The sequence below is a fragment of the Dipteris shenzhenensis genome, chromosome 7 (assembly GCF_047967505.1).
Source record: "Dipteris shenzhenensis isolate YYH24624 ecotype China chromosome 7, Dip_SZ_1.0, whole genome shotgun sequence".
In the NCBI taxonomy this organism is placed as follows: Eukaryota; Viridiplantae; Streptophyta; class Polypodiopsida; order Gleicheniales; family Dipteridaceae; genus Dipteris; species Dipteris shenzhenensis.
The window spans coordinates 20,084,274-20,101,129 of NC_141602.1; the positions used below are offsets into that span (position 1 = coordinate 20,084,274).

General features: G+C 42.4%; 1 protein-coding gene across 3 annotated transcripts in view; it reads left to right on the top strand.

Moving 5' to 3' along the window:
* The first annotated feature begins 7,391 nt into the window (after positions 1–7,391).
* LOC147900070 (uncharacterized) overlaps positions 7,392–16,856 on the top strand; it is a 124,726-nt gene continuing 115,261 nt past the window's right edge. For 2 of the 3 annotated variants that reach the window (XR_015541324.1, XM_087377194.1), the window contains exons 1-2: positions 7,392–7,828; positions 7,906–8,087. Coding sequence is in view for 1 of the 3 variants with exons in the window: in XM_087377194.1 (XP_087233320.1) it covers positions 7,480–7,828; positions 7,906–8,087 (531 nt within the window). In the remaining 2 variants the exon portion in view is untranslated. Of the gene's footprint in view, positions 7,829–7,905; positions 8,088–16,856 lie in introns of those variants that run through there. The other variant, XM_087377195.1, reaches the window with a different exon arrangement.

The following is a 16,856-nucleotide window of genomic DNA, read 5'->3' on the forward strand; positions in this document are numbered from 1 at the left end:
TTGATAACTTATTCTTTAAATCCCCATTAACATTAGAAGGAGCGGTAAAAATAGGTTGCAGAGGTCATGGTTGATGGGAGGACTCATGGGGAAGATGGACTACCTATTTAGTCATACAAGGCTTCTTGAGATCCTATTGGATCTTAACTTCTATTCCTTTGGCAGGAAATTGTCACTAACCAAACACTATTCACATATAAATAGTGGCATAAGAAAGCTTATTCTCAAGGATGGCAACAAAGACGAATTAAAAAATTGGAGGCCCCTAACTATGCTCAATTATAGCTGTAGAATGTTTTCAAGGCACTGGCATTGAGGATCTAGAAAAGAGGGGACATGTGGAAACCCCATGAATAGAAAGGCTTCTTCAAAGGTAGAAACCTTATGGAATCCATAATTAACATTTGGGAGGGATGTGAATATTCTAGAGGATTGCATTAAGACATCTATTTCCTCAAGGTGGATTTCGATATAGCTTATGACAGACTAAGGTGCACATCAATTTCCTCAAGGTGGGTTCCCATATAGCTTATGACAAACTAGAATGGAACTTTTTGATTCAAGCACTTCAAGAAATGGGAATAGATCCTATGTATGTTCCAATTGTCAAAATGAAACATACATAGGAATAGGCCTATGTATGTTCCATTGGTCAAAATCCTTCTCACTAATGCTAGTGACAAAGTTTGTGCAAATGGGGAGATAATTGAATCATTCCTTCTATAAAGTTTCATTAGACAAGGCTACCCCCTAGCTCCACTACTCGTTCCTATAGCAACTAACTCTATATTCTAGCTTATTTAGTAGAAAGCCAAAGAAGGAAGGATTAAAGATTTAGAACTCCCTTTTGGTAACTACTGGGTGAACAAGTAGTTTTCTAATGACACTAAGCTTACCCCCAAGAATGCTCCTCAATATTTTTTGGGATAGTGCATGTTTGAACATATCTTGCACTACTTCAAGACCAGCGATCAACCATTCCAAAATAGGTTACTGCACCCTCCTCTAAGATGATCCAAAATTTTTTGACCAATTAGGTTGTGTCAAAATCCTCTTCTCAAATTATTGTGGATACAATGGGATTTGAGGTCTCAATGAAAGATAGGTGGGACTGGTTTGTAGACAAGTTCAACAAAAAGATGGACAAGTGGAGAGGCTACCAAGCAAATCTAGCTTGGAGCAAACTTGTCTTAAACCATTGCATTTACCACCAATAGATATATTGCTAGTTCCCCTCTCTTTTGGACTTGAGAAGTTCATCAGACAATGTAAGTCTTTCTTATGGGGAAGGACCTATAATGTGAAGAAGATATATCTAGTAAGTGGCCTCTTTACACCAAGCGTAAGGGTGAAGGAGGGTTTAATGTGGTAGATATTCAACAGGAAGCCTATAAACTCTCAAGTTCTTGGATTATAAAGGCTACACTAAACATAAAACAGTGTGGGCATAGCTCTTTATGATAAAATTTTCAAGTGTTAAACAAATTAGAGCTCCCTAATGGAGAAAGCACCTTATGCTCTCAGCCTTTTGTAACCTTGAACCTTGCAAAACTAAGAGTATCCCTTTATGGAAATCCTGTGGATTACCTTTATAGCAATAAAAAGCTACACAATTTTTTCAAGCAAAGGAGATTTTATGAGTAATGATTCCACTTGGGTTTTTCTATTTTCAAGGCCCGCATGCTGAATGTTTCTTAATGCCACTTTCTTGTTCAAAAAAGGTCTGAAATGTTGGGGGTGGCTCTAGCTGAGCGATGAATTGAAATGGAAATCTCGGCCTACTGTGAGAAGAGTATTTAGGCTTTCCTCTAGTGAAGAGAAAAATGAGCCCTTTTGAATTAGCCGGGAAAAAAACATCATATGTTATCAACTTGCCTCTTTCCTGGATTGGCCATATATTGGCTACAACTCCCACTGCAAATTCAATGTCTGATCTAGTAGCTATCATAGCATACATAAGACTCCCAACCGCTGATGCAAAAGGAACCTTGGCCTTCATGGCCCTTTCCTCATCTTATTTAGGACTATTAGCCTGACTCAATTTCACATATGGAGGCAATGGAGTACTTACTTCCTTCCCCCCTTCATATTGAAACGCTGACACTTTTGTAACATATTTCTTTTGTGAAAGCCAAAGGATTTTCCTACTCCGATCATGCGTGATGCGCATACCAAGAATATGGCCTTCAGGTCCCAAATCCTTCATGTTAAAGGCCTCATGCAACTTGGCTTTCAATGCATCTAGCTCATAAGTGTTCTTGTTAGCCAATAACATATCATCCACATAAAGTTCCAGGAGTATCATGCTATTATCTTTAGACCTTTTAGTGTTCAAGGGAGAAAACAAGGCGTGACTCAGGAGGTGCTGAAGTTGTTGAATACTATGCTCAACTTCTAAAGGAGGTGTAGGATCATGTGAAGGAATACGTGCAAGACCACAAGCAAACCAAGACTGCAAGACCATGAGTAGGATCTTCAGAATGGAGGTGAAATTACTTGATGAAGATGCTATCATATATGCTATATGAAAGCTTTTGACATTTAGAGCATATATATTGTTCAACAGATGATGGAAATTGCTAAAATGCAAAGAAGAATGTACCACACGAATACTTTGTTGTGCAAGGATAAAATTGGAAATTTGAAATGGATGATGACAAGTGGGGGATCCAATGAGGCAATCAACTACATCATAACCTTCTCATTAATGGAAGTAGATGAAGCCCATTAGAAATGGCAATTCTCCATCTAGTTGACAAATCCCAATGATGCGCCATGGCTAATGTCATCTAAAAGCTTATTTGCAAAGTGTAATTCTATATTAATAACCCATTGATTTTATGTCCAATGGTGTATGGAGTTCTCAACAAAGTCACTTTACACCCCATCATCCTTTTTTAAGGCATCAGTGAGTCTCTATCTATCAGATGATGTATGTCGTCACCATGGCCAACTTGTCACTTGAAGTGTAGCCCACTAAGGGGTTAAAGAATAGGGCCAAGATCCTTAACAAACATAAGAAGTACTATCTTCAATAGGACTTGTGCAAATATGGAAGTTGAATTCAAATTATAATGCTTAGCCTATAGCAAGATTTGTCAACCTAATGGAACAAGCGTTTCTTTGTGTTAGTTCCTTTCAATACTCCTTGTGCACATGAAGCTACAATTAGTTCCTTTGTACTACAAGTTGACTTGCTATATGCATGTAAGATCTTATACTATACAAATAATGTAATATTATATTGCATACATGTATACACAAAGGAAGATGCCTATTTTCATGAGTCTAGATTGGTTGTAACAACAAATTTGGCCTTTTTCATGTTATGACACCTCATTGATGCATGTATTTGAAAAGATGATACCATTTGCATGACCTACCCCATTCAGTAAAATTGAACAATGTGACAAGAATTAAAATTATCCCATTGCTCCAATATTTTTGTCATGCAACTGATGCATGTGTGCTCATTGTTTTGTATTGATGCATGTGTGCATGTTGTTTCATAGTGATGCATGTGTGCTCCTACATGGTTGGATATATGGCTATGATTGTATGAGTGTGTGGCATTGTGTGCACCACTAACACTATGATGGTATGTGTAGCATGTGTGCACCATTTGTGCAATTTTGTGTATGTGTACCATGAGGTGCACCATTTGTTGGCATGTGTTGTGTGTGTGCACCATCCATATGTGATTTATTGATTTTGTGTCGCTGAAATACTGAAAGGCTGATTAATTCCAAGGTTATTCTATGCTTGAAATATTTCATTATAATTAATTTTATGAAGTAAGGGGAAGAGTAATGGATCGAGCAATGGATTTGGTGAGTGATTTGCCATATTTTTGGCATGTAGGTGCAACTCCAATGATGCGGGGATGATCAAGTCTAAGCCTAATTTTTGACATTACAAATGATCATGGAAATATTTGAATTTTTGAACATTAGAGGCTTAGCCTAAGTGAAGTGGGAAAAGACAGCTTTATTTTAAAAAAAAGAAAGCTATTTTGGAAATGGCTTGTGGGGCTTTGATTTGTGCACAAAGAAGATGTACATGAAGCTTGATGGACTTTTGCTCAAAAGATATTCAATCAATCAAAATTCAAATGCATAGGAGTTGGAAGGAGAGCATCACTCCTATGGGGGGAGATTGCACCCAGCATGCTTGTTCTGTCTCTTATCTTTGTGAGATTTGAAAGCTTGTGCGTATTTTCATATAGTATTAACCGTGTCTTCAAGGATATGTAGGTTTAGGTGAGTGTTTCGAGTTGCAAATAATTAAAAAATGTCCTCTTTTTGGAAGATCATATTTCGATGTATGCATCCAAATATATTACCACTCTAAATCTTTGTTTACATCTTGAAATCGAAGTTCATGGAGAAAGTATGTCAAAGCTTAAATTTTTTTCATTCCTCCCTTTTAGCCTTTGAAATCCGAATATTTATCATTTAAGTCACAAGCATCATGCATTGCCTTTGTCCATATACAAAGTAAATACATTATGTTTTCCTCCTTGGCCCATTCATTCTATCAAATTTATTGACATATTTTAATTTTAATTTTAACAAAATCATACATCATCATGCTTATCTCAACATATTGAACAATATTTCCTTTTACAGTATATAATTTAACATATTTATGGAAGGATATTTACATTTAAAGATCCTAGCTGCCATACATCAAATACATGTAATTACAAAGCAAGTGCATTAAATCTACATGTTTTTGCAATGGTTGATGCATTAATTGAAAAACATAGGAGTAATTAAAAATTTGTCTTTTGTACATCTCTCCAAAATAATATATAATTATTAATAGATATGGTTCTATAAAGAAATTCCCTAAAACATTATAACATATACACGTAGTTTCCCTTTCTAAATCAAGAGATTTATTTGGGCCTTGGGGGTTATCCAAGGACTAGAATGTTGGATGAAATAGGTGATGTATATGTGAACTCTAAGCAAAGTTTATACATTTTATTTATAGGTAAAAAAGTGTAAAGGGAGGATTAGCTAGTCGCTCCTACACTTTTCCTATTGTGGGCTCTCTAAAAGGCAATATGAGAAAAGCCACGTGTCTTCCAGCTGCTTGTTACATGCTTGTTGTAGATTGTGCCATGTTTCATGTTGGGAGGAGGGCCACATATTCTTGAGGAGGACACATCTTGCCTCAAGGCCATGCACTTGATTTGTCTCAATAGAGTCTCTTTATGTCATCGCATCTCGATCAAGTAGAGATAGATGCAATTTGATTATGAAAATGAATTAGCGAGGAAAGTGGTCCAAAGTCGTGTCCCTCGTAGAAAAGGCATTGCTATCATCCACAAATCTTATAGTAGACTGGACATGTGCTCCTTTGTCTCCACCTCCTCCAACATGCGTAACCAACATTTCTTTTGCTCTCTAAGTGTGCCTATGGCTCTCGCTGTCTGAATTCTCAAGTGGTGGGACAAGACTGGCACAATTGTCCAATTGCAATCCTAGTAGACTGAGCATGTACATAGAAAGTGCTCCTTTGTCTCCACCTCCTCTAACATGCATAGACAACAATTATGTTTCTCTCTAGGTGTGCCTATGGCTCTCCCTGTCTGAATTCTCAATTGGTGGGATGAGACTAGCGCAATTGTCCATTGCAATCCTCAATGCATGTGAGACTTGTCTTTCCTCTACGTATTGGGGTTTGAAAATCACTCAATCCTTAGATACTCTTAGGAAGTGATCATGATAGAAGTGGAGAACTGGAGTTTGGTAGGAAATTCCTAGTCCCCCCCAAAAGTTTGTGATATATAGAGTTGTAGTAGATCCAACTGTATGATATGGTTGATCTCACCTCTTGGAGTTTGAGAGGGTATTGCATCCAAATGGTAGAAAAGGCAAGACTTGATCCATTTGAATACCCTAACTGGCAAACCATATGCATTGACCGTGCTTACCCCTCTGTCTGTGCTGGTTGTCTGAATGACTCTAGCACCAACCTTGGTAGTCTCCAGCTAGGCAAGACCCAATTTTGATTTAAAAAAGGTACCGTTTGGAAAATGGGAGTGGTATCATTGCAAACTTTGCTTGTAATATCGATTGGGGGACTAAGTGCTTGCTCTAAATCATCCGGGACCCCATAATCCTCTGTAAGCCTACAATTGTGGAGGATAAGAGGACAATATAACATAATTTATATCATCTAGTCGGCAAGCAAATGGAAAAATGTGTGGTCTATTAGTGCTTCATTACTAGAGCAATGCTTTAACAAGGACTTAGAACTTGCAAAGCGATGTGTTTTTATTTTTTTGAACATTTGTTAGTTGACCACCTTGGAGGTAAGGGGTATAAGAAAGGCATTTGAACCTGAGGGTGGACTCTAGGTTTGTGAAAAGATGAGAGAGAAAGTGACAATTTTTAACCTAATCTTAGCTTAAGCTACATGTGATAATGGGTTTACTATGGAGATGACTTTTCATTCCAATGCTATGCTACATGTGATAATGGGTTTACTATGGAGATGACTTTTCATTCCAATCCTATGCTAAGTTTGTTTAGGATGGAAACAAATTCTTTTTCACAAAAATAAGATTGGTTTATCCTCTCTACCATTGGTCTATTCTCTCAACATTTCTCCTAATATGCAATTTGTGACTGGAGGTGCAATGTCCAAAAATAATGGATTGAGCGTACATAGAACCGACAACCTCTATCCCCTTTCCCCTTTTTGTTTTGTTTGTATTGTCCTTTTCCCACTCACACTCCCATGGCCAACTATACGTGAGGCCTAGACTGTTAGGAAGTAGGGAGGCATCCTGAGGGATTCGAGTATAGGCAACCAGCTTGGGTAGGTGAGCACCTAGGTGCCTGAGTTGCCATTGCTCTGCTGGTCCCCCTACCCCTTTGAGATGTACACTTTGCACCTCCTATCCACATTGTGCAATAAGGCAGGTTTCACACACAGGTGGAGGAGTGCACACTACAAGGGTGAGCGAGAGACTGTTGTGGCTAGATGTCGACCTAAGATGTGAACAAAGAAAAAATTATGAAAGTTTGAGGGCCCCATCCGCATGATGATCCAATCAATTGGTGTTCATGTGCACCAATATCTGGTCGTGTGTGAAATCCACAGGTGGAAAAACACCAAATGTCTGCTTGTGTGTGAATTCTGCCTAAGGGTGGAGGAGGGTCATACTACCCTGCTGCTCGTGGAGGATAAAATAGAATTGGAGGATGGCTCCTGGGTGTGGTAGTTCACATTAGCCGACAGTCATGTAGCGACAGTCAAAGCCGAAAGTCAGATACAGGGTGCTAATGTATGTCACAAACGTGTGATTGGTATAGCCGGAGAAATCTTGTGTGTGAGTGTGTGAGGACTTGCATTCATTGTTGGTAAGGCTTGAGCATCCGTGATGGACGTTGTGACACGAGTCAAATTTCAAATGTAAAATGGAGTAGCGTAGATTGTATTACCCCTTGTCTCCTACACACCATGGCAGTGTCTGCTGCTTCTCCCACCCTCCAATCCTTTTCCCAGCTCCCATCTCACTTTCACCATGGATTGCCCCAACCATTTGCCTTATCCGACTTCCACAGCTGCCGTTTTTCGGCCCTCCAGCCTCCTAGCTCACGGACTTGCACTTTATTGCTTTCAGTCTTCAGGAACCCAGAAACTCTTCGCAGCTTTTGCAGCAGCAGCAGCACCACCACCACCACCAGCACCACCTCCGTCTTACCGTCTGCTATCGAGACTGGCTGGGAATTGGACCAAGTAATCCGCCAAATGAGTATCGCAGTTGGTCTTCACGATTGCTCTCCACATGAACATATCACCGTTTCAGGTGAATTTCGTGTTTCGTACAAGGAGCGTTTTGAAAGAAATCGAGCGTGCACCGCCATGATGAGCAAATTTGTGCAGGCAGACAGATTTCGTTTGGTATGGAAGGTGACTGGACACTGACTTGGTGCGTGGATGGGCGCTTTTATGAGAAATTCAATGGCATAGAAATGACATATGAATACGGATATGATGGACAGCACAGTCCTTGGCATGCTGATGCAGCAGGACGGGTGTCTGATTTAGAGCTTGACAATTTAGAGGTATGGTGCTATACCTTATAATAACAAAGTATGACGTTTGCGCAGGATCTGACGAAACAAAACAATGCAAAAAGGGACCTTTTGTAGGATACCTTAAAGAACTACTGATATGCTTTTGACTCCAATATCTTGGTTTATGTGTTTGTGGTTGGCTCTATAAATAAAATACTATAGGGACCGAGTAGAAGACCAATGAGGTGATGTAGGAATGTCAAAGGAAGACCAATGAGGTGCCTGAGAAGCATACCAATTAAATGCCTAAGGAAGATAAATACACAAAGGCCAATGAGGGACTTAACCACAAGGTGAGTAGGAGACCAATTCAAACTTGGCTCAGCATAAGGAAGATATCAAGGAGGAAGCGACCCACCAATTGTTGATACATAGTGGTATCCACCAACCGAGTCTTATTTTCATTGCTTAGCTTGGCCCCAACTCAAACATACACATAGCGAAGCCCAGACCAAGGTGTTGTCCAAGACCGATCTATGAATCTCTTTTACGTGCAAATCCACTAGGCATTCATAAGGACCAATTTGGGGAGTTAGCAAGCTGTCCAACCAGCTTTAGATCTAGTATAAAGGATAACTCTTCAAGCTTGAGGCTAGTCAAGCATTACGCTATGTCCAGTACTACAATCGATGTGTCCCATACCATAGGTGTCCATTGATCCAGGTGTTTGGCTTGACTAGGCATAGGCCTGCTCTAGTCCCCCATGGAATCCCGACAAATGAACGCTCAGCTCATAGATATAGAACAACCCAGGGGTATTCCTAACTAAGGACACTTGCACACTGGACATAGAGTAAAGTCACACTAGATCTCTTTTAAAGGGTCTTGTGCTTGGATCCAACTTCATCACAAGCTCATTCATGCTATGACCTTGAAGTCATAATATTTCTCCCACCACAAAACAACCTTACACTAGGAAATTTTTGGGGAAGAAAACCAGGAAAATGCCATAGCACAGGTGCGACACTCTCCAAGAAATTGTCATTGCTTGTCCTATCCTTCTATTTGACAAGGAACTACCTTGTTCTTGGGAGGTTTAGTCTATATCCAGAGCTACTTCCACCTCATGAGGGAGGTATGCTGAACAAACCCTTGAAGTGAACCACCTTCTCTATAGAAACCAAGCTATCAACTGCATCTAATATTGCTTTTAGGGAGCTAACATGAAAGACTGGATTTTCCCTCACACCACCTTGTCGCAGGTGTTCTGCCTTATTGACTTGGTATTGCCATAGTGCCCAGAAACGGTGTTCTAGGCATCCGAAATGGTTAGCCGTTTTCGGCGCCGTTTCCGAAACCAAAAATGGCATTGCGGGCAGGCTTTTTTGGGGGGGGGGGGAGGCGTTGGTTTTGGGCTTTTGCAATTTATATATAGAGCAGCAATGTAAAAGCTCGTAGACACCAATGCTCAGCTATAGAAGCAAAAGTACCAGCACACACACACACACACACACACACACACACACACACACACACACACCCGCCTTAACCACCGAGTAAGAAGTTAGAACCTCATCGGCGGGTAGGGCAGTTTTTGTGCTCCCTCTGCAGCCTCTCCTCTTGCTCTCCTCTCATCCTACAACCCCCCTCTCAGCCCGCTTCCCCTCCTCCTTGCTCTCCTCTCTAGCATATCCTCCTTGCTCTCCTCAGGCCTTTCCCTCTCCTCTTCTCTCCTCCTTGCTCTCCTCTCCAACCTCTCCTTCTTGCTCTCCTCTCCTCCTTGGTCTCCTCAGCCGTTACCCTCTTCTCCTTCCTCCTTGTTCTCCTCTTAGGCCTTGTTGTATGACATATGTATTAATAATAATTACATATATAATATATATTTTATTAACCTTAAAAACCAAAACTCCATTTCCACTGTTTCTTTTGGTGACCGAAACTCCGAAACACCATTTCCCACCCGTTTCCGTTCCCCGTTTTCCAAACTCCTAGGAACTATGGGCATTGCTGACATTCTTGAACGTAGTGTTCGATATTAGTGCGTATCCAATGAAAATGTTGCTTGACCAAAGCCAATATTTGTTGAATACTAGGATGTCTGCAGAAAGGGTATCATGACACTTGAAAAGAACTTTTTTCCTCACGTCTTGAACATCTGGCACTCAAACTTTGCTCGTTCGGAATAAGAGACCTTTTTGAATAGAATGTTGTATAAAGAAAATACTTGGAGACAAATAAAACAATACTGAAGACAATCAATGGCTGAAGAAGATATATATATCACAAACGGAACTTAGTACAAGTGAAGAGAAGCTCTGGAGGAAACAAACTTCAGTCCTGACAACTGTAGTGGACTTCTGCACTAGCTCCACAAGTTGGAACTGAACCAAATCTAAGACAGCAAACTGATGCAGGGGTTGCTGCAGATTTGGAATAGAAAGAACAGAATCTGGAGCGGAAGTTGGAGGTAGATCTGGAGCAGAAGTTGAGGGCAGATCTTGGAGCAGAAGTTGGGACAGATCTGAAGCTAAACGAAGGCAGATCTGGAGCAGAAATTGGAGCTGATCTGATGCAGAAAGGAGAGCAGAACTGAAGCAGAAAGGAAGGCTGTTCTGGAGCAGAAAAGAGGGCAGATCTGGAGCTGAAAAAGGGGACAGATCTGGAGCAGAAAGGAGGACAGATCTGGGCAGAAAGGAGGGGCAGAAAAGAGGGCAAATCTGGAGCAGAAAAGAGGGCAAATCTGGAGCAGAAAAGAGGACAGCAGAGGAGGCAGCCAGGAGGCAGAAGTTGAGGCAGCAGAGGAGGCAGCCAGGAGGCAGAAGTGGCTTAGGGTGTGCAGGAACCTCTGGAGCTGGAGGAGAGATTATGTCTGAATACCTAGCCCCCCCCCCTTTAAATAGGAAGGGGCTTTAAGTCGGTCAACCAGCAGGTTGACCGACCTGGTCAGATTTGACCGACCAGGTCAATCTGGTCGGCCAGATCTGGTCAGACCAGAAAAAAACATTTTTTAAATAATTTTTTATTTTGTTTCTCCTCTGCACCGTGGCTTTTGACATTTCTTTGGTTGTGGTTTTTGTCTCCGATTCGGGGTTTCTTTGACAGGATTTGGAGAGGCACCAGTGGTGTTTGTACCTGTTTATCTGGTCCTGGAGAATTGGAGATTGCCTGGCTTAACACCCCCTCTCAATGTCCAATGCAGACATGAGAAGCAAAGAGGTGTTCCATGAGTGATCTATCATCTTCATCAGCCTTCTTTTTTTTTTTTTTGGGTTTTTCATTTAGATGGAGATGCCTACAGAGTAGGTTTTCATCTTCACTAAATGCCCACATGATGGTACAAAAGAAGAAAGACTTGAAGGAGTGCCCTCGCAGGGGATTTGTTCACTTCCTTAAGTACACAAAGAGAAAAAAACTGTTAAAGAGGAGGAGGTAAACCAATCCCCAGCCGTGGGCAGAGATGCTCAAGAGTAGGGCGATTAACCGGCTTGGTAAGAATATCAGCATGATTATCGGCAGCTGGAACATAGATCAACCGAATAGTACCTAATTCCACTTGCTCGCGAGTAAAATGAAAGTGAACACCGACATGTTTGGTGCGGTTGGAAAAAATGGGATTGCCTGCGAGAGCAATGGCACTTTTGTTGTCGACGTAGAGGATCGTGGGTTCAGTACAAGGAAAGTGCAATTCTGCCAAAAACTGTCGGAGATATATGGCCTCTGTGGTACAATCATACAAGGCCCGGTATTCAGCCTCAGTAGAAGAACCAGCAACAGTCTCTTGTTTACGGCTAGACCAAGAAACAGGTGCCGAGCCAAACGAGAAAATATAGCCGCCATGAGAACGACGATTGTCCGGGTCACCAGCCCAGTCGGAATCAGTGTATCCCTGTAGGGTTAGTCCTGGTCTGAAATGTAAACCATAAGAGTAAGTACCACGAATGAACCGCAAGATACGAATACATGCATGCCAATGAGTGAGCTTGGGCTCATTAAAATACTGACTGAGAATAGAGACGGAGTAAGCAAGATCAAGACGAGTGTGAAGGAGCCAGAGGAGTTTGCCAACAACCTGGCGATAGAGATGTTCATCAAAGGGAGGAGACTCCAAGTCTTTTGAGAGCTTTAGAGTGGGATCTAAGGGAGTGGCAGCCAGCTTAGGCTCATGAGGAATGATTTGATCAAGGAGTTGAAGAGCATATTTCTGTTGAGAAACAAAAATACCACCAGAATGTTGTACAACTTCCATGCCTAAGAAATAGGAGAGCCGACCAAGATCAGTCATTTCAAAAGTGATGCTGAGTTGAGTTTTAATGTACTGAAGTGTAGTGGGAGTGGAGCCTAAAAGCAAAAGATCATCGACATAGAGTAAAATAAAGCAGACCCCCTCTGACGAATGATGGATATATAAATTTGGATCAAAGGGAGTAGAATGAAAACCATTAGTTTTGAGGAAGGTGTCTATCCGGTGGAACCATGATCGAGGTGCTTGTTTGAGACCATAAAGAGCTTTGCGGAGACGGAAAACCTTATTTTCATGGCCAGGAGGAGAAAAACTTGGTGGGGGAGTCACATAGACTTCTTCATCAAGGTAGCCATTGAGAAAGGCACTCTTGACATCCATTTGATAGATAGTCCAGTGGTGATGAGCAGCTAAGGCAAGAAGAAGACGAAAGGAAGTTAACCGAGCAGTAGGGGCAAAGGTTTCCTCATAATCGATACCATGTTTTTGGCGGAATCCTTGCACTACTAAGCGGGCTTTGTATTTGTCCAGGGTGCCATCGGCTTTGAGTTTTGTTCGGAAGATCCACTTGGTTCCGATGACCTTTTTGTGAGTGGGTCGATTGACCAAGATCCAGGTCTGATTGCGATCAATACTTTCAAGCTCCTGTTCCATAGCACGATGCCACGCAGGATTTTTAACTGCTTCCTGCCAAGTAGCAGGTTCAGAATGTATGATATAGGCCGTGGTAAAAAAAAAGAGGCAATGGCAGTAGAAGAAGTTATTCGAGTAGAGCGGCGAGGACCAGAAGGAGGAAGTTCGACAGGAATAATCCCGGAATCCTTCATAGTTTGACGATACCAGCGTGGTAGTGGGTCGTGAGGAGAAGCAATGGGTGGGAGGAGAGATGTTTCGGGAGGAGAGGAAGGAATTTCGGGTGGAGAATTGTCGGAGGGAACTGGAGTGGAGACGTCATCAGTAGAGAGAATAGAGGAATTTTTAAGCACTGCTCTTTTATCGAAGACCACATCTCGGCGAACCAAAACTTTGTTTGTACGAGGATCAAATAATCGATAAGCTTTGGCTTCTGCCGAGTAGCCAACTAGAAGAAAAAGTTCAGCACGAGGTTTGAGTTTACCGCGAGTATCATTGGGAGTATGAGTGTACGCGCGGCAACCAAAGATACGAAGATGAGAAATAGAAGGACGATAGCCATAAAAGGCCTCAAAAGGCGTCATGTTCAGGATGGGTTGAGTAGGACAGCGATTAAGGATATAGACAGAAGTATTGACGGCTTCGGGCCAGAGACGTTCAGGCAACTCGGCTGCAAAAAGCATGGAACGGGCCATGTTCATGACACTACGTTGTCGCCGTTCGACACGAGCATTTTGGGAAGGCGAATTTGGAGATGTAAGATGGCGTTGGATACCATGCTCTTGAAGGAATTGAGTGAATTCATGGGAAATGAATTCACCACCATTATCACTACGAGCAATCCCAATAGACTTGCCTGTTTGGTTCATAACTAAGCGAGCCCAAGTAGCAAAGAAAGAAAAAGTGTCGGATTTCTCTTTCATGAAAAACACCCATTGATAGCGAGAGTAATCATCCACAATTAAGAAGAAATAATGTGAACCATTGAGGGAAGGAACAGGAGATTTGCCACTAATATCGAGATGAATTAGATGCAAAATCTCACTGGCTCGAGAAGTGGAATGAGAAGGAAAAGGAGTGCGGCTTTGTTTACCTAATTGACAGGGATGACAAATATCTTTAGCGCGCGATAATTTAGGTAGGCCATCAACTAGATGATCCCGAGACATTTCATATAAAGAATCATAGGACAAATGTCCCAGACGATAATGCCATAATCGTTCTGTGTCAGTTGGATCTTTTAGGGTAGCATTACCGTAAAGCCGATGAAACTCAGAACCGCAATGGGAGGGAGTCGCAAGAAATTGATTTATAAAGTACAGACCATTAGGTTGAGCATCACCTCGAGCTAGAAGGAGTCCCGAGGACTCATCTATGATGTCAACATGCATCTTTGTAAATAGCACTGTGCGACCAAGGAGGCAAAGTTGATGAACAGAAAGAAGATTGACCCCTAATTGGGGCACATAAAACACTTGATCCAATTGAGCAAGTTTGGGACCTTTGTCAGTATCAAAAGTTATTGAACCAACACCATGAATAGTAGCAACAGAGTTATTGCCACAACGAACTCCCCCTGTTGCCGGTTGGCGAGAAATGAAGAGATCAGGATGAGGGGTCATATGATGAGTGGCTCCACTATCCACAATCCAAGAAGATTTAGAGTCACATGGAAGAGTATGAAAAACTGACCCAGATAAGGGAGAGGAGGAGTCAAGCTCGGTGATATGGATCAAGGCTTGAGAAGTGAAGTCTAGAGAATCTCCGGTGGACCAGTCAGACAGACCTTCAGGAGTTATAAAGGGAGGAGAAGGAGTGAAGTGATTAGTGACATGGCCCTGGGGTCTCCAGAGACCAGTGTTCGAAGGAGGAGGAGGAGGACCACACCTAGGACGCCAACGAGGTGGCTGAGGAGTCGTGGTAGGGGGCTGTGGAGTCCAACAGGGTGGTTGAGGAGTCGTGGTAGGGAGCTGAGGAGTCCAACGGGGTGGTTGAGGAGTCATGGTGGGAGGCTGAGGAAGAAGGCCTTTGGCTTTGGAGCGACATTCATCGTCAATATGCCCAACTCTCTGGCAATGCTGACAAAACCTATTCTTTTTGGGAAGGGAGTGCCAGGCGGGTTTACTACTAGAGGGGTTAGGAGTAGGAGAGGGCTTTCCGGAGCTAGGTTGATCTTTTGGAATCCCGGAGAGAAGAGCCCCCTCTGAAGCAGGAATGCTATGTTTTTGGTGGACCTGAGAGTAAAGACGAGCATAACGCAAAAGTTGACATTCAAACTCATAAAAAGTAGGAAGAGAAGGTTGAGAAATGATTTGTTGCATAAAACTGAAATACTTGGGCGGAAGTTTATTTAAAAAGAAAGTAACTTGGTCATCCTCGGATTTGGGAGGACCAGTTGTGGCAAATTCAGCAACTAACCGCCGGTAATCGGCTAGTTTAACCTTGAGATCATCGTCAGCAAGAATCTGGAATTGTTGGAGATCATGGTCAAGATTGATGCGACGAGTACGATCTCGAGCTGCATAGCGGTCAGTGAGATGTGCCCATCGCTCAGAGGCAAGATCAAAATGCTGTAATTGAGAGTGAAATTCAGGTAAAAGACCTTGCATAATTTCAACAATGGCAGTGGCATTACGATGTCGCCACGAATGAACTACCTGAGGAGGATAAACATGAGGATCAGGTGGCGATTCGGTACCTTGAACGAGTTCCCATAGGTCTTGAGAATCAAGCACATGGCAGCATAAGATTTGACCATGTGGTATAATTAGACCCGTTAAAACGAGTCATATCAGTGAAAGCATGTTTGGCTGTTGCAGAGACAGGGTGAGGGGAAGAAATAGAATGATAGGGAGAAGCAACCGGTGGAGGCAGAAGAGAATTGGGAATAGTAGCAGAGTGAGAAGAAGGGAGAGGTGGCATCACCGGAGGAATAAAGGAATTTGGAAAAGGTCCTGAGGGGGAGGGATGAATATGAGAGGCGGGATAAGACATGAGAGGTGAAAAAGAGGCAGCGGGAGAGATAGAGGGAAATAAACTATAGGAATCCAGTGGCATGGGAGAAGGAGGAGGATGAGAAACCATTGGAGGAAAGATGGCAGCGGAAGAGATGGCAGTGGAAGAGATGAGAGGGAAGGGAGGGAGGGAGGGATGTGAACCGAAAGCAAACTCATTGTCAGACGCATTTCTCCTTTCTCGTCTGCGAGTGTTCACATGCATGTATGGATCTGTGTCCTCGTGATTACTTGTTCCTATGCCTTGCATAACTGAAGGAGTTGCACTAAGGGAATAGGGCATCATACCTTGCACTGATTCTTGTGGAATAGGCACTGTCGAATAATCCAATGTTCTCATGCCGGCCTGTCCTCTTTCGTCAGGGGATACTTGTTCTTCGTTGGCACCGAGCTTGAGATGTTGCTCAGCTTCTTCTGAGTTGAATAGAGGTCCTTGTTGACGTATTGGAGAGAACCGTGGAGAGGTAGAGGCACGAGGTGTGCGGGTACCAGCTTCAAGTTCCTTCCATTTCTGGAATTCAGCAAATTCTTTAAAGAGTTTGGAGAGGTATTCATCACCTTCAATCCTAGCAGACTCTCTCTCGACATATGTCGAAGGTGATGGTTGAATAGAGGTTGATTCAGGCTGAGATCGCTTCGGAGAAGAGGGAGAAGACATCTTCAGGTGAGGATTTATCTTCCAAGCTTTCCAGATCAAGGCTCAGATGTCGATTGGCACACCTGGCTCTGATACCATATAAAGAAAATACTTGGAGACAAATAAAACAATACTGAAGACAATCAATGGCTGAAGAAGATATATATATCACAAACGGAACTTAGTACAAGTGAAGAGAAGCTCTGGAGGAAACAAACTTCAGTCCTGACAACTGTAGTGGACTTCTGCACTAGCTCCACAAGTTGGAACTGAACCAAATCTGAGACAGCAAA